Here is a 24,556-nt window from a genome sequence, read left to right as displayed (position 1 = left end):
AAGTTCCCACACCCTTTTTCTCGTTCCTACTCCCCCCTACCTCCACCCCTCCCAACACTTCGGGAGCCGGAGGCGGAGCTCCTGTGGGACGGCTGCGGGTTCCTCTCGCAGGCTCTGGAAGGCGAAGCGACGGTCCCTGCTCCTACGCTTCAGTCGCGGTCCTCATGGCGCTGGCCGTGTTGCGAGCCCTGGAGCCCTTCCCGGCCGAGGCCCCTCCGCTGGCGGTGTTGCTACCTCCAGGGGGGCCGTGGCCGGCGGCGGGGCCTGCTGGCCTGGTGCTGGCTCTGAGGCCGGCGGGGGCGGGGCCGACGGGGCCCGCGCTGCTGGTGGCTGCTCTGGAGGGCCCAGGCGAGGGGCCGGGGCCGGAGCCGGAGCCGGAGCCGGAGCCCGGGCCCCCGGAGCTGCTGGTGAGCCGGACCCTGCTGCGTCTCCTGGCGCTGGGTTCTGGCGCGCGAGTGCGGGCCCGGCCCGTTCGACGGCCCCCGGCGCTGGGCTGGGCCTTGTTGGGCGCCGCGCCGGGCTCTGGCTCCGGGACGGGCCCTCGAGCCGGGCCGGTGCTCGTGCGGCGCGGAGAGGCATTGCCTGCGCTTGGCCCCCGGGTGCTGGAGACGCGGCCGGCGCTGCAAGGGCTGCTGGGCCCCGGCACGCGACTGGCCGTGACCGAGCTCCGGGGAAGGGCCGCTAAAGGGGGCCCCGTGCCCGGGGACAGCCGCCCCCCGTTGCCGGCTCCACCCGTGGTGTCCTCCTTCGCGGCCCCGAGCGTGCCCCGGCGGCTTCGGGGTATCCTGAGCGGGATCGGGGAGGCGCTGGGGGTCAGCAGGAGCTGCCTGCGGGGCCTCGGGCTCTTCCAGGGAGAGTGGGTATGGGTGACCCCGGTCAGGGAAGGGACACCGGCCCCCCGGCCTCACCTAGCCAAGATGCAAGTCCAGGACCCTCGCTGGAATCTCCCCGAGAAGTTGGGAGCCGGGACCCCGGAGCTGGGGGAGCCCCTCGCCGACGGGATGGCCCTGGTGCCTGCCAATCTGGCCTTCAATCTCAACTGTGAACCCTTAGAAATCGGGGAGCTCAGCATTCAGGTAAGGACCAGGAGCCGCCTTTTCCCCTACCTCAGTTTTGACTTTTACTGAGTTAGGAAACGACACCTGAAGCCATCTTCTTCGCTTTGGTTTCCATTTCTATACAGTGAGATTACTATCTTAATAAAGGTTAAGGTGTGAAGAATTTATATATCAATATATAACATACATACAGAACTTGGGAGGTCTTCAGGCGGAAGTTGGAAATTCATGTTAGAATTGTCGTTTATTAATAATATCTATAACCCTCTCTTGTAATGTTCTTAATATTGCCTGAGAAGCTGTGGAAGATTACTGCTTGCGGGGGTCATACAGTTTATTGCATTTATTAAGATAGCTGTCTCAAGATAGATTTATTATGCAAGATGAAATATAATTAAGTATCCCTGTATATGGCACAGAAAATAATTGGTAATTGAGGTCAGAAAGGAGAGATGTCTTGGAGCTTGTGTGTCATGGTGTCTTTGTTGTTGAAATAATGTATTAAAAATTTGAATACCCAGCCAGGCCTTTGTGCCTTTTCTGGATCTAGAACTGAGTTTTCTATTCTTTGAATCCCAGTTTTGCTGCTTAATACTTCCTCTTCTTTGTGCTTCAGTTTCCTTTTTTGTAAAATGAGGGTATTGGACTCTGATCTTTAAGGTCACTTCAACCTTTAAATCTGTGATCCTGTGTCTTGGGAGTTATACAGTCTTTTAAGTGGGTGGAGGAAGAAATTGAAGGGAGAAGAGTACTTGCAGTTCTCATGCTAATCATTCAGCCGAGCCCCAAGAGCTTCACTGAGATCTGATCTTTTTGCCATTATCCTGAATAAACTGAACCTTGAGTTCCTTCTCTAGCCAATCACATGGGCTATATCTATTGTTGTTGAGGTGGAAACTAAATACACCCCAATTATCTATTGAGACCTGATACTTCTACTAGCTCTGAACTACCTGAGGACATGAGAGGGATTTTCAGTCATGGTCATAATTAGGGACATTTAAAAAACTAAGGTGAAGAGTCAAAGTAATGCTGTATTCAAAGAAGAGAGAGACGCTACTTCTGTGGGCACATTTTGGGAAGGATTTCTGTTCCTGGGGGGCAGCAGTCTAAGGATGATGGCCTTGGAGGTGTTTGGTTCTGCTGGCCCAGGTCTCATATCCCACCATCTTCCTTGTGTTAAAATGTGCACTAGTGGACAGAAGGGAGTAACAACACTAAGAAAGAAGTCATCTATCTATAGCACTTTAAGGTATAAAGTGTTTCACATAATTTCACTTGAGCCTCATATGTCTGTGAAATAGGTATTAGGTACTACTTCCATTTTACATGTGAAGAAACTGAGGCTCAGATGTTATTTACCTATAGTCATACAACTAATGCTTAAACACTAACCTGTTCCACAGAGAGTGCCTAGTCTAGTCACTGTGTAAAGGGAAGGCTGTAAAATGTTGCTTGTTTCTCTAATAGAGATACTCAGAAGGATTCAGGAGTCCTGAGGACAGAGGAAGCTGTTCAGTGCTGTCTGGGCCTCCATTTGCCAGAGAGCTGCACATTGAAATTGTGTCCTCCCCCTGCTACAACACCAGTGGCAACTATGACCAGGCTCTTTATCAGCACTTTGAGACCCCCAGGTCAGCTCCTTAGCCTCTTTACCGCTTATAAAAACAGAGCCTGGCATTCTCTATCAGTTTTGTTCCCCTTCTTTGCTGAACCCCAGGTCTAGACATGTCCATCTGATTATTGAAACTGCATTTTAGGAAATACAGGGGTGGAGATACCAGTTGGGATGCTGGGGAGGTGATGAAAGAGAGAGCTCATCTGTTTTGAAAGTGAATGGGCACTAAACAAGAAACCCATTGAATCTCTTAAGTCAGCTCTGGAAAATTTATACTACTTTCTTATTTTCTTCACTTTCCCAGAGTTTTATCTCTTCCACATTGCATTCCTGTACTAGATCGATGTCTGGGTAGGCAATTTGCCCCCAAAAGATAGTTTACCATGTCACCAGCCTGTACCTATGATCTCACTGGGACTGCTTTTGTGTTACAGGGTAGTCCAGGAAGGGGATATTCTGTGCGTGCCAACAGCTGGGCAAGCGGACGTCTTAGAAAGAAGCCCAGATAAACTGTTCAGGTATGCAGCCCTATCATCAACCTCAAGAAGCCCCTCCTAGGTCTATAGTACTTTTGCCCTCAAGTTTGGGTGGTATGGTGTCTCTTGTTGGACTAAGACATTAAGAATTACTTGAGGGAGGGACAGCTAGGTGGCACAGTGGATAGAGCACCGGCCCTGGATTCAGGAGGACCTGAGTTCAAGTCCGGCCTCAGACACTTAACAATTACTAGCTGTGTGACCCTAGGCAAGTTACTTAACCCCAATTGCCTCACCCCCAAAAAAAGAATTACTTGAGGGGCAGCTAGGTGGCTCAGTGGATAAAGCCCTGGTCCTGGATTCAGGAGTACCTGAGTTCAAATCTGGCCTCAGACACTTGACACTAGCTGTGTGACCCTGGGCAAGTCACTTAACCCTCATTGCCATGCCAAAAAAAAAAGAAAGAAAGAATTACTTGAAGCCTAGGCCTTCATGCCTTTTCTGGAGCTGAGACTGAGGTTTCTATTCTCTATCCACTGTTTTCTCATCATTGGCCTAATGTGTCTTCCTGAATTGTGGCCACATACATACACATACATATATGTGTGTGCATATGTACACATGCATACATATATACACAGCAGCACATGTGTAAGTATCCATTCATACATGCATATACACACAGATATATGTATTCATATATATAAATGAATGAATGAATGAAACGAGATAAATCAAAACTTGGAATCTGTTTAGGTGGGAACGAGTACACACGCTATTCCTTGGGTCCATCCTTCAGAAGAAATGACGCTTGCTTCTGAGGGACTGTCTTTTCTCTACTTCTCTACCCTTTACAACAAAAGGTTAAGGGATCAGCATAACTGCATAACTTTCCCCTTTTAACTTTGTATGATTGTGACTGGGTGAATTAGCAATGCCCCCAGGTCTCAGTGTTCCCATGTATAAAATAAGGTAAGAACAATGCCAAATTTGACTGTGATTTGGGTTCCTGGCTAAAAGGGGAATTGGCAGTTCCCCAGTCCCCCCCCCCCCCAGCCAGTGATTCCTCCTCTACCTCAGTTCCATGGCTTTCTTTGTCCATTGTAAAGCACTCAGTAAATATTTATTGAATAGCATGTTTATAACAGAGTTAAAATGCTTTTTAAAAGGCAGAAAGATTTAGAGCTATGTGGCACATAGCTCTTTAGAGGTCTGTGGCTTCAGACCAGCCACATCAAAGATAAAGCTTGCCTCACTCTTCCTAGAGAGTTTATTTGTCCAAGTTCACTCAGTATGTCAGTACTAAGAGTCCAGTGCCTTGACATTCAGGCCATTGTCCTGTTCTAGGGAGATGCTGGCAGTAGTTTCAGCAGACGTATATCTCATCAGTGGTCCTGGGCCCTGGCCTTTGTTCTCTGCTGGGATTGTTTATTAGTGTGTTTACGCTTAGCAGATACTGGAGCAGCTCAGCTGTGTCAGGTGCTCTGACAGTAGCCTTCCACATTGGCCTTGGGGAATGATCCCAGGAAAGAGAACTTAGAGTATTGGGAGGGCCCAGTACAAGGCTGGCTTCTTGGTGGGCCTCGTGTGCACTCTTTTCTCCACTGTAGGCACTTCCTCTCAATGGTTTCTCTAACCATACTGCAGCTGTTGTCATTCATAAGATCAGTCTTGAGTGTGAAAATAAGTCCTTAGCCACTTGTCCAACAAGCATTTGTTTTCCATACACTGTGTGTGAGACACCATACCAGGTGGTAGGCTTCAAAGTGAAAGGTGAAGGTAGACCCTTCCCTCAAGGAGCTTACACTCACCAAATATTCAAGCATTAACTGACTGCTGCGTGCCAGCTGCTGGATCTCCAGAGACAGAAGTGAAGTAAATCTTGCCTCCAAGAAGCTCACACTCTATGGGCTGGAGCAGGGGTGTATGAGATACAGCATGTTTGCATAGAAGTTTTATTTTTAATAAAAATAAAGACAAGGTCATTTCAATGAGGAGGCACTAGCAGCCAGGGCATCAGGAAAAACCTCGTTCATATGAGAGGTGGCTCTTGAGCCGAGTTTTGAGGGAGATCAGGCATTCTAAGAGAGTTGAAGAAGCCTGAGGGATAGACAGTGTGTGCAGAGGCTGGGAGATGGAATGTCATGTGTGAGGCACAGCAGAAAGGCCAGTTTAGTTGAACCATGAAAGTAATGTATGATGAGCCTGAAAAGGTCTGTTGAAGCTGAGGAACTCAAAGGGCTTTAAATGCCAGGACAGAGTATGTTTGTTCTGAGAAGTAACAAGGAGCAGTGCAGTGACTTGGTCAGATCTCTTCTTTTTTTTTTTTTTTTTTTGTGAGGCAATTGAGGTTAAGTGACTTGCCCAGGGTCACACAGCTAGTAAAGTGTTAAGTGTCTGAGGCCGGATTTGAACTCAGGTACTCCTGAATCTAGGGCCAGTGCTCTATCCACTGTGCCACCTGGCTGCCCCAGATCTCTTCTTTAGGAATACCATTTTGGTTTGGAGAGGACGGAGGCTTGATTGAGGCAAGGAAACAGTTGAGGAGGCTGTTAAGAAATGTACCCAGATAAGAGATACAGGATAATTTGAAGGAGAAAGCACTAACAACTACAATAGATCAGGAAAGTTCTTATAGGAGGTGGCAGCTGAGTTAAGCAATTTTTTTTTTTTTTGGCGGGGCTACAGGGGTTAAGTGACTTGCCCAGGGTCACGCAGCTAATAAATGTCAAGTGTCTGAGTCCAGATTTGAACTCAGGTCCTCCTGAATCCAGGACTGGTGTTTTTTCTACTACACCACCTAGCTGTCCCCTGAGTTAAGCATTTTAAAAGGGTGGAGCTGATGGGGTGCATTCAGTCAACACGCATTTATGAGTTGCTTGCAATATGGCAGGCACTGGGCTAGGTCCTGGAGATAGAGAAAAAATGAAGCAGTCAATGCGTTTACACAGCTTATCCACGCTAATCTGGGGAAATAAGGAAAGGCTTCATTCAGATAGAGGGTGGCAGTTGAGCTGAGTCTTGAGGGGGCCAGGAATTCTAAGGGACAGTGATCAGGAGAGAGTTCATTCCAGACATTGGGGTAGTCAATGTAAAGGTGTAGAAATGGGAAGTGGAGTGTTTTGTGTGAGGAACAACAAGAATGCCAGTGTGGCTGGATCCTTGAGTTCAAGAAGGGGAATAGCATACAGTAAGTCAGTCTGGAAAGAGTAGGTTGGGGTCAGGTCATAAAGGACTTTAAACGCCAAGGAGAGCGGGCAGCTAGGTGGCGCAGTAGATAGAGCACCGGCCCTGGAGTCAGGAGTACCTGTGTTCAAATCCGGCCTCAGACACTTAACACTAGCTGTGTGACCTTGGGCAAGTCACTTAACCCCAGTTGCCTCACTTTAAAAAAAAAAAAAAGGGGGAATGGATGCAAGAGATCTTATGGAGGTAACCGATTGGCTATGTAAAGGGAGAGTAAAGAGTCAAGGATGACTCTGAGGTTGGGAACCTGGGTGATGACTGAAAGGTGGTTATAAAATTAAGGAAGTGCAGAAGAGGGATGAGTTTGAGGGAAAGATGAGTTTTCTTTTAGATATGTTTAAAATACATATAGGACTAGAGTTGGAATGCCAAGTTTGGGGAACAGCCAGTAAGCAACATACATCTTAAATTGAACAACTAACCATTAATGGGCTTTCCATACGAATGCTACAGATTCCTAAAGCTTCCTGTGTCAGCTCTGTTTCTGGGCCTCCGCTATTAAATTGCTGTAGAGACCTAACAGTTCATCTCTCATTTTCAAGCTGCTGAGCTCAGTTTGAGAAAGAGAAGTTTATCCTTTCCCCCTTAGGAGACTTTAATGGGGAGGGAGTGAGATGAAGGCCTACTTTACCCTAGTCTAAATAGAGCTGAATGATTTCATATCTTTTCTTTAAGAATAATAGTCTTAGGAAGCTCTTGGGGGCAGCTAGGTAGCGCAGTGGATAAAGCACCGACTCTGGATTCAGGAGGACCCAAGTTCAAATCCAGCCTCAGCCTTAGACACTTGACATTTACTAGCTTTGTGACTCTGGACAAGTCACTTAACCTTCATTTCTGCCGCCCCCCCCAAAAAAAAATAAAGGAAGCTCTGGACCTCCCAGTGTGGAGAGGACTGAGGCTGCCCACAAGCTCTTCTCCCTCTCTCTCTCACTCACTTGCTCTATAACATAACACTTCTATTCCAGCTGTATCCAGCTGTATTCTAGTGGGTTTGCCTTTTCACCTGGTTAGGTCATCAAGGGTATCCTCTAAGTTAGTCTTATGACCCCTGTGATTTCCATTTTTCCCCATTAAATGTCAAGATTCAAGATGTTTTAGAATAGCCATGATCCCAAGTTAAAAATGCTGCATCAGACGGGGCAGCTAGGTGGCACAGTGGATAGAGCACCGGCCCTGGAGTCAGGAGGACCTGAGTTCAAATCCGGCCTCAGACACTTAATACTTACTAGCTGTGTGACCCTGGGCAAGTCACTTAACCCCAATTGCCTCACTTTAAAAAAATAAATAAATAAAATGCCCTGCATCAGGGCAGCTAGGTGGCGCAGTGGATAGAGTACTGGCCCTGAATTCAGGAGGACCTGAGTTCAAATCCAGCCTCAGACACTTGACACTTATCTTGCTGTGTGACCCTGGGCAAGTCACTTAACCCTCATTGCCCTGCCCCCCCCCAAAAAAAAGACAAAGCACAAAAATGCTACATCAGATATTCAACTTAGGAGTAAAAATTATAAAAAGAATATAGAGTTTTTCTTATGTTCTAGTCTTTTACTTTAACATTGTTGAATATAAAGTGTTACAGAAATCACAGAAACCATGACCTCCACTTCACATATAGTGCTAACTTCTCTGCTCCCTTTCCTCATAGTCTTCTGGAACCATTTTTGCCTCCCATTACTAACAGGAATTGGACATCATAACCTAAGAACTATGGGAATATCCCTATGCTGTGTGGTCAGACTCATTTAATCTCTGAATTGAAGGTCAGAAAATCTGGGTTCTTGTCTATTGGATAGTCACAGCTAATCTAGATTTAGTTTGTCCTATCTAAGAAATGGGCTTAGTATCATTCGTTTTTCCCTTTTGAGAATACAGTGATCATGTATAAACATGTATAAGGGTTTGCTTGGCCTTCATTGTGCAGGTGGCCTTTTCTGTTCTTCAAAGTGAAGACAACTGTTGGGGAGGCCCCAGAGGAACCAACCACTGCATATCTGGCTGATACAACCCATACCTCCTTGTACATGGTAAGGCCTTTGGGGAAGAGAGGTAGAGTGGGCAGGCTGAGACAGAGTATGCTATACCTGAGGCCCCTTTCTCATTATCATACAGGTAGGGTCTACTCTGAGTTTTGTTCCATGGCTCCCTTCAGAGGGACAAGGTCTGTGGAGCAGCCTGTCCCCTCCAGGGCTGGAGACTCTAGTGACGCAACTCTGTGACATCCTGAGGCCACGACTCCATCCTGGGTAAGAGAGACTCTGGACCTTAGGTGAAGGATGGCTTTGAGGTAAAGTTGTAGGAGGAGTCAGGGATGTAGAAGGACAGCTAGGTGGCGCTGCAGTGAATAAAATGCTGGGTCCAGAGTCAGGAAGACCTGAGTCCAAATGTACCCTCAGACATTTACTAGATGTGTGACTCTGGGCAAGTCACTTCACCCTGTTTGCCTCAGTTTCCTCATCTGTAAAATGTGCTGGAGAAGGAAATAGCAAAGCACTCTAGTATCTTTTGCCAAGAAAACCCCAAAATGGGGTCATGAAGAGTAGGACATGACTGAAAAACAATTGAACGACAACAAGAAGGATGTGATGTACAATGGCCAGAAAATCTCATGTGACCAGAGTGGGAAGCTGAGGGTTCACCAAACCTACCTGTAGTTGACCCAGCATATACCCAGGAGGACAAGCCCCTTGGCTCTCCTCCTGAGAAGAGGCAAATGAGAAAACTTACTCCGAGGCATATGGACTATTTCTGTTACTCTTTTGAGGGAGACTTTACTTTGTACGTGTTCAAAGAAAAAAGTTTGAGAAGCATAGGACAGACAGGGGTCCAAATTTCCAAATTTAGCTTTTTCTGGTTGCAGGGGCTCTTTGTTGACAGGGACCAGCAGTGTCCTCCTGCGGGGTCCCCCCGGCAGTGGGAAGACCACAGCTGTCACTGCTGCCTGCGGCCGCCTTGGGCTCCACTTATTCAAGGTGAGGGGCATGCCCACAGTCCTTCGGGTAAAGACGGTGCAAAGAGTAGCCTCTCTTGTCTCATTGCTGTGGGGGGATCTTTGCCTCATAGACCAGGCAAATTCCCATAGATTTTGGTCACGGGGTAGACCTTCCAGGTGAAAGTGGGGTTCAAGGACTTGGTGATCAGCCTGTGTAACATCATCAATTTCGTGGAGGGTGGGGGGGGGGCGGAGCATGATGAATACTAGTCCTTTTTTTCTTGCTTGCATTGGAAAAATGCAACAAATGCCTGAAATAGTCCCTAAGGCCGTCCCACTCTTCACTGTGGGAAAATCCCTTGCTAACAGCCCTGTTTTTCTACAGGCAGACTGCTCGAGACTGTGTGCGGACTCCAGTGCAGCGGTGGAGAGCAAGCTTCGGGCCACTTTCTCCCGGGCTCAGCTTTGCCGCCCGTCTGTTCTGCTGTTGAGAAGTGTGGAACTCCTGGGCTGGGAACGAGATGGGCTGGGTGAGGACGCCCATGTGGTAGCCGTGCTTCGACACCTTCTTCTGAATAAGGATCCCCTCATCAGGTATCCCCTCAGACCCACCGTGGGTACCTGGGACTGTGCTCTGGGGACTAAGCTAAGATTCTCACCCTACCCCTTCCCCCGTCTGCTCACTACTGTTTGGCTAAGGTCCTGTTAGTCAACATTATGTGCAATGTGTATAGTCATGTGCTGACTGTTAGGGGGAGATAGTCACCCGTTTGGGGTGAGCGGAACCAGCAGCCTCATAAAATGTTCTCAGCATAGTCCAACCTGGGAGTCTTCACATTCCCTTTCCTGGTTCCTCCCCACTCCTCCTTGATACCAGCCCCAGTGTGTTTGGAGGACTCAGTCCTGTCTTGAGCTCAGACCCTAGCACCTGCTCTTCCCACTCCACAGTTCGCTACCTCTGCTGGTGATAGCTACAACAAGCTGCCCCCAGAACGTGCCCTCTGATGTGCAGATAGCATTTCCTCATGAGCTGGAGGTTCCCATGCTGTCTGAGGAGCATCGGCTCAGCATCCTGCAGGCACTCACCACCCGCCTCCCTTTGGGCCAGGAAGTGAACCTCGCCCAGCTGGCAAGAAGAAGTGCAGTGAGTGCCAGGGAAGGAGGGCTGGAGGTCAAAGGGCACTTGTCCCCATAGCCCCATGTGTGAGGTAGTACTTGCTTCTGAACTGAAGTGGGAAAACTCTCAGGGCATGGATGGACATCAGGGCACAGAGCCTCCGAATTGTAAAGGAGCTCAGAGCTCGGCTAGGTGTGTAATGTCCTCAGTGAGTGATTGTGTAGCCTCTTGATGAGGGGAGCATTCTGGAAAGGTCTATTCCACATTAAAGCAGGTCTTGTTAAGAAGTTTTAGATCTGCTACTCCCCATGACTCCTAGTTCTGAAGACTGGAGCCAAGGAAAATTTACTTATTCTTTTCCTTCACAGAGCATCCAAAAGGGGAAGTGGGGAGTGGGGGGCTGGGGGGTGGGAAGCAAGACATTCCACCTGCCTCTAATGGGATCCAGTGTCCTTGTTCTCACTCATACCTTCCTCAGGGCTTTGTGTTGGGTGACCTCTGTGCCCTGTTGGCCTACAGCAGCCGAGCGGCCTGCGCCAGGATCCAGACAGGGTGAGGAGCAAATGGAATATGGGGAGGGGGAGGAGACAAGAACTAGGAAGGTTAAGGAGACACCGAGGAGAAAGGCCAAAAGCCCTAGTAGTGCAGTCACACTTCTCCCTTCACCATCTCCTTGTTCAGTGCGATGGCTGCCGGCAGCTTGAGTGAGGAAGACGAGGGGGAACTGTGTACTGCTGGCTTTCCCATTCTGGCCGAGGACTTTGGGGTGGCACTAGAACAGCTGCAGATGGCGCACTCTCAGGCCATTGGGGCCCCCAAGGTAGGGGCTCCAGACTTTATTTGAAGAAGAAATTGGGTCTGTCCTTCACATACAATCAGAATGCCTCCTGCCGTCTATCCTCCAGATCCCAGCCGTGTCCTGGCAGGATGTGGGAGGGTTGCAGGATGTGAAGAGGGAGATCTTGGAAACCATTCAGCTCCCTCTGGAGCACCCGGAGCTGCTGGACCTGGGACTGAGGCGCTCCGGCCTTTTGCTGTATGGGCCTCCAGGCACTGGAAAAACTCTTCTGGCAAAGGCTGTGGCTACTGAATGTAGCCTCACCTTCCTCAGGTAGGGACAAGGGTGGGCAGAAAGAGAAGGGGGGACTCAAGGCTGGGGGCACAAATGGACTGGGACCATTCCCCTATTGGGGAAGTCAGCTGCTCATGTTCATCCTTCTTCCCAGTGTGAAAGGTCCTGAGCTCATCAATATGTATGTGGGCCAAAGTGAGGAGAACGTGAGGGAAGGTGAGTGAGACTCAGAACCTCCCACCCTGTCCTGTCCCTCCTCCTGCCAAGGCTGCTCCTTTCTAGTCCCTTTCTTCGAGGATCAGTTAAAGGGCAGTGTGATGAAGCACTGGATGCAAGACCTATCTCTGCCACTGACTTGCTGTGCAACCTTGAACAAGTTATGGCCTCTCTGATCTTCAGGTTGTTAGTCTGTGAAATGAGGGGGTTGAACGAGATCTCTGGAGGGTTCTTGAAAATTAAAAGTCTTTCATTCAGTGGTCCTATCCAGCCAATGAGGTTCTCAGGGGTAGGTGTAGTGAATAGTTAGGCTCCTGGCCCATCCCCACTGAGCTTCCACCCTGCGTCTTAGTTCTCCCAGTTTTCTGACGCGTTGCCTTCCCTCCCTCTCATCCCCATTTCCTTCTCTCTAGTGTTCTCCAGGGCTAGAGCTGCTGCCCCATGCATCATTTTTTTTGATGAGTTGGATTCCTTGGCTCCAAGTCGGGGGCGAAGTGGGGACTCTGGTGGAGTGATGGACAGGTGATGGTCCCTGAACCAGAGAATGTGACTGATTTCTTAGGTGGCATTGAGGATGGGGAAGCAGAATACTTCTCCAACAGCCTCAGAAGGACTAGGGTTATCACATCATCAAGTTCTAGTGGTCAGAGTCTAAGAGCAAAAGTTTTCCCCTGGGTTCTTCTAAAAATTGGACTGCAAGTCCCATGGAAGATCAAGGAAAGGGGCTGGAGATGAGGAGCATGGGATGAGAATAAGAGACTCCTTGGACAAGACCTGAAGTTACGGAAAAGGAATCAAATCTGAAAAGTGGGGAAGGATTCTGGACTGGGTTGCTCTCTGCCCCTGCCTCTTACCCATCTCAGTCTCTGCCTTTAACCCATACAGGGTGGTCTCCCAGCTCCTGGCTGAGCTTGATGGACTTCACAGCAGCCAAGAAGTATTTGTAATTGGGGCTACCAACAGGCCTGATCTCCTAGATGCTGCACTGCTGCGGCCGGGCAGGTCTGTCCCTACCCCTTAACCCTGTCTCTGTGACAATCCTGTTCTACTCTTACTAACCCATTTCCCATCATCATCTTGTTCTGTGCTTCCTCTGAGGGCCAGGCTTACCTAGAATTGGTATCAGCTGCCCAGTGGGCAACCCCTCCAGCCCACTGACATCCCGCCTGTTTGCTTGGGCTGAATACCTTGCTCTCTCTGACCTTGACCATTGCTCTCTCTGAAGGTTTGACAAACTGGTGTTTGTGGGGCCGAGCGAAGATCGGGCTTCCCAGCTTCGGATTCTAAGTGCCATCACACGAAGGTATAACCTAGAGGCTGTGGGCTGGTTAGGGTTGGTGCCTGGGTGAGCCATTGTAGTATTGGGATAATGGAAAGTGCTCCAGGTTTGGATTCCTGCTTTACCACTTAATGCTGGTCACAGAGGTCCCTCAGAGAGACATGGGTTAATTCCAGAAAAAGAATGCTTTCCAACACTGTGACCATCCTCTCACTACCACTCCCATCCCCCACTCCCCCATTCCAGGTTTAAGCTTGAGTCCTCTGTGAACCTGGTGAGCGTCCTAGATCGATGCCCAGCCCAGCTGACCGGTGCCGACTTGTACTCCCTCTGTACCGATGCAATGACTGCAGCACTCAAGCGAAGGGTCCAGGACATTGAAGATGGTGAGGATAGGATCCCCCCTACCCTAGGTTCAGTGGCATTGAGGGAGATGCCCACCAGGCAGGATAAATTAACGCTGCTTAAACTGGGGGTTGTAACCCCATAAGGGGTTGTGTAACTGAATTTGGGGGTTGTGAAAAGTTTGGCAACAGTAAAAGTATACTTATTTTATATACCTGGGGATAAGTAAAAATATCTCAGGCAAAAAGGGGTCATGAGTGGGAAAAGTTTAAGAAGCCCTGGGATATGGGATAAATTACAGTCTCAGAGTCCCCACCCATAAGCCTCAGCAGGCTGAAATGGCATAGTTAGAAAAGAGGAGGGGAGTCACTAGATGTGGACCAAAGGAAAGATCTTGGAATCATCTGCCCTGAGGTTTTTAAAGCGCCAATGTCTGCTGTTCTAGGGCACCCATTGTGCCCAGAGGCTGGAGGATGAGAAGATGACCTTTTGAAGGTCCTGTTTAACTAGGACACAACCCTTCCCCATTCCACACTCCAGACAGAAGACTTTCAGAACCTGCCTTCCCCTGTCTTAGGTCCTGTTGATTAGGCTTTAGGCTGGGAAGCTCTCTCCATGTTTCTCTGGATCTGGAGTTCCTAATGTTGGCCTAGAACTCCAAAGACAAATGAAATTCTAGTCCTTTGGACTTCCCTCCTTAACTTCCCTTCTCTCTCTCTCTCTCTCTCTCTCTCTCTCTCTCTCTCTCTCTCTCTCTCTCTCTCTCTTCTCCCACCCCCAGGACTGGAGCCAGCTAATTCAGCACTGCTTCTTACCATGGAAGATTTGGTCCAGGCTGCTGCCCGGCTACAGCCATCTGTTTCGGAGCAGGAGCTGCTCCGTTACAAGCGCATTCAGTGCAAATTTGCAGCCTGCTAGGATCACTTTGGGCTATACCCCAGCCCTACCCTCTCCAGCAGCCCTGGAACAACATCAGTGATCCAGCTGGAGTGGGCAGCGCCTATCAGTCTAATTCAGGCCACCTCACCTGGAAAGGCTTCCCTGCCCAGTTCTGCCTCCTTGTTGTGGAGGGAGGACACTGTCAGAGGTCAAAACAGGAGTCAGGGCTGTAGGGACCTGGGTAGGTGAAGGGTGGTAGGACCTGGCAGAAAATCCTACTGTCCAAAGTTCATCCTTTACAATGTTAGCCCAGTTTGGGAGTTTCAACAGATCCTGCCCCCATGCATTACTGTTGAGTGACCATCACTTCTGAGGTCTGGGCGAAGCACGCCTTCCCCAGTTCCTGGCCAGAAACTAGGTGTAAGATGAGACTTATCTTTTCACATATGGCCAATGTATTTTGTTGCTATGCAGTTTGTTGGAGAAAAAGTCATTAGGAAGTGATGGTGATTTTTTTTTTCAAATATCAGTAAAACATTTAAAAGAGTTGGGCTTGGCTAAGACCAGGATAGGCAGAGAGAAAGGAAGGTGGAAGGAGTCCTGGGAACTTAACGCTGAGGCTAGAAATGGTATTCACCATCACTATCTGTTCTTTCCTATTCCAGCCCAGAATAAAAGTGTGTGCTGCCCCCTTCTGGTTTTGTAGGGGTGAGACAGGAGCTCGGGGACCCAAGGACCAGGGGAAATTGGGACCAATGGGTGTTATCCAGGCAAGAATCAGAAGTGACAATAGGAGTCATCAAATTACTACCTGCCTGGAAGAGACCTGAGAAATCTTGTCCAGCCTCCTCACTTTACAAATGAGGAGACCAAGTACTCAGAAAGTCAAGCACCTTGTCCAAAGTCCCATGCCAAGATTCAGCCCCCACACTGATTTTTCCAGTCTCTCTTCTCTGTCCAGGGAGCGGCATAGGATGCAGGCTCTGAGGGTCTAGAGCTCACTACATCTGGAGGGGGCTGTTGAGGGGACAGTGGAAGGATGTCTTAGTGGCCTAAGGGGAGGGCAAGTGCTTAGCACACAAACACAGACACAGAAGAGGCACGATTCTGTATTATTTGGCCCCAAACCAAAGGTGAGGTCCAGTGTACAACTTCTCCCAGGATTCCACCAACCTCCCCTTCCAGACTTTCCTCTGTAGGTTAATCCTGTTTGTTAGGATGGCTATGCTGGGTTTGTGAAGTTCTTTGGTGATGCTTCAGCCAGTCTTCTTGAGTACGTGGATAAAGTAGCAGGGTGCAGAGGATTGGCCAGGTTTGTAAGGTTTGAAGTCTCCAAGGACGCTGTGCTGGCACCTCCCTTGAAAGGCTTCCCGGAGAAGCTCTGTGAAGGGCGCCAGGCGATGAGGGTAGTACGAGAGACGGAACTTACTGCAACAGGATCAAAGGTGGAGACAGCCATGAGAAGCTAGAGAGAGAATAGACTGGGGACCACGAGGGAGAAGGACATGGATGGGGATTCCTCAGTAGGCCTTCAGGTTAGGCCTGCTGCAGATGGCCTAGGAACCCTGGGACAAGATAAACCAGAGGAATGTCTCTAGGATTGGGGAGGGGGGCTCGGCAGGCTTCCAACTTCACCCTTCTCCCTCCTCTGAAAGAAGTCTCAGTACCTCAAGCCAAGGCTGCCATCCTTTCCAGCACCAGGTACTTGGACAGTATAATCCAGGGTTACCATGTGAGCCTTGTTGTTCACAGTCAGTACTGATGTAGTGATATCCTTAGTCAGGTCACTCTGTGGATGGTAGAAAAGGAAGCTACCATTGCCTCCCCCAATAGGCCTCCTCCCCTCTGAAAGCTGTAACCTTGGTTATAGGTTCCTTTATAGAAGTTTGTATAAATTACCTCCTTCCTATGTATTTCCTCTCTCCATTTCCTAGGACTATTGCCTCCCTCAAAGGGATCCTCTTTTGCTGAATCTCGATAGATGCCCTTAACACTTGCACCTCTCAGGTGGCCCCCCACACTGTCCAGGATCCTCTTTCTGCTCCATGGTCTTAACTGTTTTCTCTGCAGATAATTCAAATACTGGTTGTGTGCCACAGTTCACTCAGCTGTAAAACGAAGGGGTTGCGTGCGATGGCCTCTCACATCCCTTCTAGCTTGAAATCTGTCACTCTGTGGTCCCCGCATTTGTATATCTGTTTTTAGTTGGCATGTTCTTCAACTATCTTTGGACATCTTGAAACATATGTGCCACAGGCATCTCAGCATGTCTAAAGCGAAACTTGTTCCCTAATCCCCTTTTCTAGACTCCCTTATTAGTCTTTTTTTTTTTTGTCCCTTATCAGTCTTAAGGACACATCCCCCAAGTCCTCCAAGCTCACAGCCTTGACATCATCCTCAGCTCTTTATCTGTCATCATTTCTACCTTCACTGCTTCTCTTGTATACATCCCTTTTTCACAAAGCCCTGACTAGCCCAGGACCACATCACCTGTGACTGGACTATTGCCATATCCTGGTTCATCTCCCTGCCTCATCCCTCCCCACGCTAACCCATCCTCTCCACTTAGCTGCCAAAGTGATTTTTTTAAAAGCATAGTTCTGACTGTGTTACCCCACCCTGCTTTGTGAACACTGGTGGTTCCCTGTTATCTCTAGTATCAAATATGAAGTTCTGCAGCCGCTAGGTGGTGAAGTAGATAGAGCACCAGCCCTGGAGTCAGGAGGATCTGAATTCAAATCCAGCATGACATTTACTAGGTGTGTGACCCTAGGCAAGTCATTTAACCTTGATTGTCTCCCCGTCAAAATCAAATATAAAATTCTCTATTTGGCATACTTATCCCAGCTCCTTCCTAGTTTTCCATCCTTCCTATAACCTTATCCCTCTCAGCAAACTCTACAGCCCAGCCTGTTAACTCAGAGATCCGCAATAAAACACTTATCAACCCTCTCTGTACCTCTACAATGGCTATCTCCCGGGCCCGGAATGCTTTGCCTCCTCACCTCAGCCTCCTAATTTCCCTGGCTTCCTTTAAAACTCAGCTCAACACTTACTAGCTGTGTGACTCTGGGCAAGTCATTTAACCCTCATTGCCCCGAAAAAACAAACCCAGCTCAAATCCCACTTGCCAGAGGCCATTCCCATACCCCCAGGTGCTAGTGCCTTCCTCTCGTATTAGCTTCCATGTCCTCTTTATGTGTCTTGTATGTATGTAATTATTCACAGGTTGTCTCTTCCATTGGAATGTGAGCTCCTTGAGAGCAGGACTGGCTTTTGCTTTCTTTGTATCCTCAGTGCTCAGCCACAATGCCTGGCACACTCAGTAAATGCTTATTAACTGCCACCTCCCCCAGTTGGTCATTTTTATGCTTTTGCTTCTATTTTTATGACTACTGCTGCCTGTTTCCCTTCACAGAATTCAAAGGGTACTAGTGTAAGGCTCCTATCTGGCATCCTTGACATCCCCACAACACCCCATCCACACCTTATAGTAGATGTTCTTGCCAGGTGGGGCACAACCGGTGCTGAGGATGTGGTCATAGTTTCGGTGGTCAATAACCAGTAAGCCTCCAGGCCGTACCATGCCTACAATGTTCTTCAGCGCCAATTTATGCTCACTCTGGTCCCCTGAGCTCAAAACAAGGGGTGAAAGATTCTCAGTGCCATAGCTCCTTCCTCTCTTCCTTGACCCACCCCTACTAGCCCATTGAAAGACAAGGAATAGGAATTATGGCTTGGCAGAAAGAAGTCTGTGCCCTGGGGGGGGGGAATGTGTGCGCGCGTGTGTGTGTGTGTGTGTGTGTGTGTGTGTGTGTGTGTGTGTGTGTGTGAGAGAGAGAGAGAGCTTAGCGGTCAAGGGAACAATCAGTAATTGGGAGGGGGACTAGGGCTCTGTTGAGCAAGTAGCCTTAGGAAGGAAAGCTATAACCCCATTTCTCACCTTTGCAGTCTGGCAAGTGGGCAAAACTGTTACCTAGGCAAATAACAGCATCAAAGCCCCCCTGTGCTGGCAGGGGCACATCCTTGTCCAGGGTCAGCCAGTTGGCCTCCTCTATAACTGAGGGAATAGAGAAAAGGATGGCACCATTTCCACGGGAACCAGAAATGCTCTCTACGTTGGCCAGTAAGCCTGAACACAGGTTTCCCCCTGTAGTCCTGAAGAGAACACCCACAGCCACATGGGCTCCTTTGGGTGGGGGTGAGGGGAAGAGCATACATGGATCCCACCATGGGAATAAGGCAGAGGCGTGCTGTATCTCTCACTGTTCAATTTTCGGTGTGGACACACCTCAAAAATTGGCAAACAACAAATCTGGACTTGGGTTTTCTGTTTTGATGATTGTCTAGACTTACTTAAGAAAGTGATGGAGAAAATGCTAACAATGATGTTTAAACTTTAAAGGGTGCTGCACGTACATCCCCTCCCCCCTCCTCTTCTCTTGAGCTTGATAAACAGTTATGAGCACACCCCTGGCCTAAGGTAAGTGTTTAGGGACACAAAAGTAGGAGGGCCTGGCAGTGAGTATGGGGGGAGGGGAAGGGCAGAGACAGTAGAGAGGAATCCTAGGGACGAAGGTTATGTCTGCTGAGCTCCCTCGATCATCCTGGAGGGGAGGGAGTAGAGTGCAAGGAAAGGATCCAGTAGAACTGGAAGAGCGGTTAGACTATCACCCTTCTGGTTCCCATTCCCAGGCCCTCCTACCTGTTTCCCCCTGCTACTTAAAGCTATTCCTTTGGGGGAAGTCAGAGAGGAAGCTGCTTTGCCATGGAAGGAGGGGAACAGTCGCCATCCCCTTCATTATTTTCTCTTTAGGGGCAGCTAGAAGGCACAGTGGATAGAGCACCGGCCCTGGAGTCAGGAGGACCTGAGTTCAAATCCGGCCTCAGACACTTAACACTTACTAGCTGTGTGACCCTGGGCAAGTCACTTAACCCCTATTGCCTCACTAAAAAAACAAACATCATTTTCTCTTTTTTTTTCTTTGGGTGAGGTAATTGAGGTTAAGTGAATTGCCCAGGGTCACACAGCTAGTAAGTGTCAAGTGTCTGAGGCTGGATTTGAACTCAGGTCCTCCTGACTCCAGGGCCAGCACTCTATTCCACTGCGCCACTTAGCTGCTCCCCCCCCCCATTATTTTTTCTACTCCAGGGTCTAGGTCTCCTTACCCACCTACCACCTACTGGTTCTCATAGGGCTGCCATAGGGGGCAGCTAGGTGGCGCAGTGGATAAAGCACCAACCCTGGAGTCAGGAGTACCTGAGTTCAAATCTGGCCTCAGACACTTAACAGTTACTAGCTGTGTGACCTTGGGCAAGTCACTTAACCCCAATTGCCTCACACACACACACAAAAATCATAGGGCCGCCACACCTGCAGGAAGCAGAGAACTGTGACTGCTCCTGCCTGTACTGCTGGGGTTTAGTCCTTAGATTTGACCGTCCCTGGTCAAACAGGACAAGAATAATACCTTTTTTTTGGGGGGGGGCAGGGCAATGAGGGTTAAGTGACTTGCCCAGGGTCACACAGCTAGTAAGTGTCAAGTGTCTGAGGCCAGATTTGAACTCAGGTCCTCCTGAATCCAGGGCTGGTGTTTTATCCACTGCGCCACCTAGCTGCCCCCAAGAATAATACCTCTTTATGTCTCGATAACACTTTTCTAGTTTGCAAAGCACTCTCCACATCATTGTCACAAAGCACTTCCACATCATTGTTCCTTCATTCAGCCCCTGTTAACAACCTTATGAAACATGCAGGGTAATGATTAGTACTGAAATTTAGCAGATGAGGAAACTGAGGCTCAAGAAGATTAAGAGATTTGTCCCAATGTCAAAGCTAAGTAAATGGTAGATGGAGGATTAAAAGCAAATCATTTTGATGCCCAGTCCCATGCCACCAAAGCAAGGATGAGTTTAGGAATCCATACCTCAAGGAAAAATGAAGGGGGTTGGAGAATTGTGGGCTAAGGGCAAGGGACATCCCCATGGTTGATCTCAAGAAGATTTGGCTTTGAAATCAACTATGGAAAGAGACACTAAACCCTTAGATCTCTCACATTAAGAGAAAAGAGCCAGGGACAGCTAGGTGACTCAATGGATAAAGCACCAGCTTAACCCTCATTGCCATGCCCTCCCCCCCCAAAAAAAAAACACCACAGAGAGAGAGAGCCCCTGAAGAAAAAGCTACAGTGAGGAGAAAAGTAGAAACAAAACCAGAACAAAATTAAGGCATGAATTAGGAGCAGAAGACCTAGAGAATAGGAAGGAACCTAAACATCCTTCCTTGCAGACTCAGAATATCAAGAGCTAGAAGGAAAGGTGGATAGATCACCTGGTTATAGGATCTTAGAGTATGAGCTGGCAGTGACCTTCAGTCCGTCCTTGAGGTCTCACCCTCTCATTTTTATTTTTTTTTTTTGCAGGGCAATGGGCATTAAGTGACTTGCCCAGGGTCACACAGGTAGTAAGTGTCAAGTGTCTGAGGCTGGATTTGAATTCAGGTACTCCTGAATCCAGGGCCGGTGCTTTATCCACTGCGCCACCTAGCCACCCCCTCACCCTCTCATTTTACAGGGGAGGAAAGTGAGGCACAGAAAGGTTAGGTGACATGTGGGGTCACACAGCTAAAAAGAGCCTGAGGCAGGATTCCATTCCCGGTCTTCCTCGCCAAATCCACCACACTTGCCTAGTAGCTCCACAGCATCGTGCCAATTCCCAAACCCTCTTTTTACTTTTTTTGTTGTTGTTGGGTTTTTTTGCTTCTTTTTTTTTTTTTTTTGCGAGGCAATGAGGGTTAAGTTACTTGCCCAGGGTCACACAGCTAGTAAGTGTCAAGTGTCTGAGGCCGGATTTGAACTCATAAACCCTCATTTTACAAAGGAGGAAACCAAGGCCCAGATGGAAGTGGCTTGCTCTAAATCACAGCAAGTCATGGTAGACAGAACCAGAAGTAGAACTCAGGTCCTCTGACACCAAGTTCAGTGTGTTTCAGAGGTTAGTATATGAAGGATGCTGGCCCCTCAGCTCCTGTCCCAAGATCACCACCTGGTCCCACATACCCCACTTGTCAAAGGCTTCCTCGTGACGACGGTTCCATCTTTCTTTCAGGGCATACTTGAGCATCTTGTCACTGGCATCCACGCTGGTCACTCTGAAGCCCTCTTCCACTAGCATGATGGAGTCCACCCTGTGCCAGGTCCAGCAGGTAGTGGTAGGACAGGGAGCCAGGCAGGGCATGGAAAATGGGCCGGAGAAGATGGGGAGAATGAGGACAAGAAGGGTTAAAAGGGGGAAGGTTAGAGGGAGAAGAAAAAGGGTAGAGAGGAGTGGAGACAAACAGGGTTAAGGAAGAGTAGGGATAGAGAGGATGTTTTTGGAATGAGGAACCGGGGACTAGGAAGACCAGAAGGAGGAACCCAGTACTTGTGAACGGGTTACCCCTGATGCTGAAACCCCCCATCACATCATTACTCCCCCTCCACCAATACACACACATACACAACACACTTTGAACTCATTGAATCAAAAAGCCTCAGAATGGGAAGGGAACCCAGAAGTCTTCTAGTTCAACCCATATCCAAAGCATGACTCCCCCTCTATAGCAACTCAGAAAATGATCATCCCCAGACTACATTTCAAGGACTCAAGTGACTTCCTTTCTCACTACCACCAGAGAGAGGCAGCCCATTTTACTTCTGAAACTATCCTTTGACACCTTCCCTGTTTGTTTCCCACCTCACTTCCAGCTCACCCCATTTCACTCTTATGTGCATCCCCACGATTCATGCCCGTCCATGTCCATTTTTGCCGCCACCCCCCCCTCCCCGTTTTCCCTGCTCCCATTCCTAAAGAGATATCTTCCAGTTAAGAGATCTGCCCAATTCCTGGTGCCTCTTTCTGCCTAGGCAGGTACCTGGTTTTTCTAGCTAGCTTCCCTCCGCCTCAGGAACATCCTGGTCTGACCTGTCCTCCCCACCTTTTTGCCTAACAGCCCTGGTGCCCATCCATCCCTACCTCCTGTCCTGTCCTTCCCCCAGCTTTACCCGGTGCCACAAGCCACGTCGAGTACATGTTGGCAGCCGTGTTGTTGCAGCAGCCCCAGGAGCCAGGACTTGTACTCAGCTGTACGACTTCGGGTGTCACCTATGTACAGTTGCCACACCTGTGCTGCCTCCCCATCGGCATATTGGTCCGGGAGCCCTTCAGCTGCCACTCCCAGGGAGCGGGTCCGGTATACACTGTCTACCATCTTCTCCGTTCCACCTGGCACTTCAGCCACCTGCCGAAACACTTATGAGGCTGCCTTGGCTCTTTCTGGCCAGCCTGCCTACCCTGTCCAATGGCAGGTAAGAGCCAGGACACGCCCCTATCTGCTCTTCTCCCACAGCCAGGAACCAGCTGTTCTGACCTCCCAGGCCCCGTGAATGGCCTTCCTTCTACTCCACCTCCCTAACCCCTAGCAAGAGAGGGGCATGTCAAGTGGGAGTTCTCCCCTCCAACCTTATCCCATGTATCCAAAGGAGAAAAATGGCTCACCCTGGGCTTCTGAGAACAATGAGAGCATGAGGAAAGGCAAACAAGTAACTCTTGAAGACCCCAGCTAAGAGGAGAGTGTGTGTGTATCTAACTTTATGCCCTTCCTGTCTAAGGCATCAGGCATGAAGGGACTAGGAGAGGGGGGATGGGTTGATGAACCAGACTTAGGTCACCTCATAATAACCTGTCTCCAATTCATTAGGTCACCTCATAATAACCTATCTCCCCCCGATTCTGTGTCCCTCCCTACTCAGAGGATGCTATTATGAAAAGTAACTAGCCCAATTCCTTATATGTCTAACAGAAAACCGTTCCTAGCGTCTGCCCTCCCCAGAGCACTGGTGAACTAGCCCAGGATGAAACAGCAGGATCGATAGGGGTGAGCTGGGCTTGGGATGAGGGGAGGCGGGGGAAGGAGAGGGGTTGGCACAGAACCAGAATAATATCTTTAGAACATTGGACTTGGAGTGAGAACTGGCTTTGAGTCTTGGCTTCAACATCGCTTTTCTCCCCCATCTAGTGGGAGTGGGATACAGAACCGGCTGGAGTAGGCAGGGGGCATGGAGAGGTGGACTCAAATGCTCAGTAGGCAGCAATTGACACAGAATAACCATTGTGTTACCAGGTCCTCCAAAGATCGCAGGATGGTGAGGGGAGGTAGGACAGGGGTCAGAGAGCACGTTACAAACATGAGAGAGGAGGAAGGGCCCCTGCCTGGGGAAACACCAAAGAACGACAGCGATAGGCTGGCTGTGGAGGGGAGAGGTTCAGGGTCAGACTGGAGCCAGACGCCTTGCTACACAGGATTGGGCAGCCCGGCTGCCACCCCAGAAAGAGGTCCAATCTTTGCCTAAGAAATCAATGAAATAAATTCTGGCTATAGAGGCTCTCTCTCTCTGAAGCTTTTGTGTAGGATGGTCCTGTCTGCTGAAACTTAGAGAGGAAAGGCGTCAGATACTGGCAAGAGAAACAAGTTGAGAGGTATTACATTGTGCCCAACTGCAGTCCCCTCCCTACTCCACCCCCAATCCTGTTCCAAGTATCAGCTCTGGGCAATGAAGTCCAGAAAAGGGAAACTCCACCCCATGGGGAACTTGAGCCAGTTCTGGCCACCTTAGAAAAGGTCTCCTTTGGTTCCCATCTGGCCTAGGGTATAAGGGGAGGGGGAGCAGGGCCCTGGGGACAGAATGGAAGTAATCTCTATGGGCCAGGTTCTGCTCCTCCTGCAGTCTGTGGCAGAAGGGGCGTCAGGGCCAGAGAAGATAAAAGACTTGCATTTCCCAAGGCCAAGGCTGCCCTAACTCCTCCTTAGGGGGAGTGGCTGGATCCTAGGACTTCTGAGGTGATAACCCCACTCCGCCAGAGCCAGAAGCCTCTTAGCAATACCCAATTGTTGGCCAGGGGGGCCTGGACTTATGCTGGGTGGCGGCAGGAGAAAGTGGGGTCACTTTCAGCTTTAAATTTGAGAAGGGAGCAGCTGTAGTGAGGAGCCCTCCAGTATTCCTCATCCTAGAAGCCGGCTGCTTCCTTTTGAAAGGGGAAGTGTGGGAGAAGAAATCAAACCAGTTCCACACCAACTGTACCCTGTACCGTTAGTGCCAGGTGTTGGGGGCCCTGGGCCCAGTTGCTCCTGGTCCTGCCTTCAAGACCAGCAGGGAAGGGATAAAAAGGGCCCCATTCCCCTCCCCAAACTTCAGAGGACATCATGTAAGGAGCAGGTGTTGGCTACGGGGGGGGGGGAGGGGGAGGGGGAGGAGAGGCAGTTCCACATGTTACATTCAAAAGG

At 49.3% G+C, this 24,556-nt stretch overlaps 2 protein-coding genes across 3 annotated transcripts; one reads left to right on the top strand and one right to left on the bottom strand.

Moving 5' to 3' along the window:
* On the top strand, positions 1-17,585 carry PEX6 (peroxisomal biogenesis factor 6). The gene is made up of 17 exons (XM_044003865.1): positions 1-1,076; positions 2,529-2,692; positions 3,111-3,194; positions 8,320-8,422; positions 8,508-8,641; positions 9,256-9,367; positions 9,713-9,921; positions 10,276-10,471; positions 10,923-10,996; positions 11,126-11,264; positions 11,350-11,555; positions 11,671-11,732; positions 12,146-12,254; positions 12,618-12,734; positions 12,958-13,035; positions 13,258-13,397; positions 14,138-17,585. Exons 1-17 carry the CDS (start codon positions 165-167, stop codon positions 14,272-14,274), a joined length of 2,976 nt encoding a protein of 991 aa, XP_043859800.1. The 5' UTR covers positions 1-164; the 3' UTR covers positions 14,275-17,585.
* On the bottom strand, positions 15,329-22,565 carry GNMT (glycine N-methyltransferase). Of its 2 annotated transcripts, XM_044003867.1 has the most exons (6): positions 22,278-22,549; positions 21,294-21,421; positions 18,179-18,295; positions 17,723-17,865; positions 15,903-16,024; positions 15,329-15,663 (listed from the first exon to the last, which is right to left on the bottom strand). In XM_044003867.1, the coding sequence occupies exons 1-6, from the start codon at positions 22,481-22,483 to the stop codon at positions 15,492-15,494; spliced, it is 888 nt and encodes a 295-aa protein (XP_043859802.1). In that variant the 5' UTR covers positions 22,484-22,549; the 3' UTR covers positions 15,329-15,491. The 2 variants fall into 2 exon arrangements, with proteins under 2 accessions (XP_043859802.1, XP_043859803.1); XM_044003868.1 differs by lacking the exon at positions 15,329-15,663 and having other exon boundaries at positions 16,015-16,299; positions 22,278-22,565.
* Between the last annotated feature and the right edge of the window lie 1,991 nt (positions 22,566-24,556).

This window comes from Dromiciops gliroides, chromosome 4 (genome assembly GCF_019393635.1).
Source record: "Dromiciops gliroides isolate mDroGli1 chromosome 4, mDroGli1.pri, whole genome shotgun sequence".
Lineage (NCBI taxonomy): Eukaryota > Metazoa > Chordata > Mammalia > Microbiotheria > Microbiotheriidae > Dromiciops > Dromiciops gliroides.
Note: the sequence above shows the minus strand (reverse complement) of the source record. Positions and strands in the feature narration are given on the sequence as shown.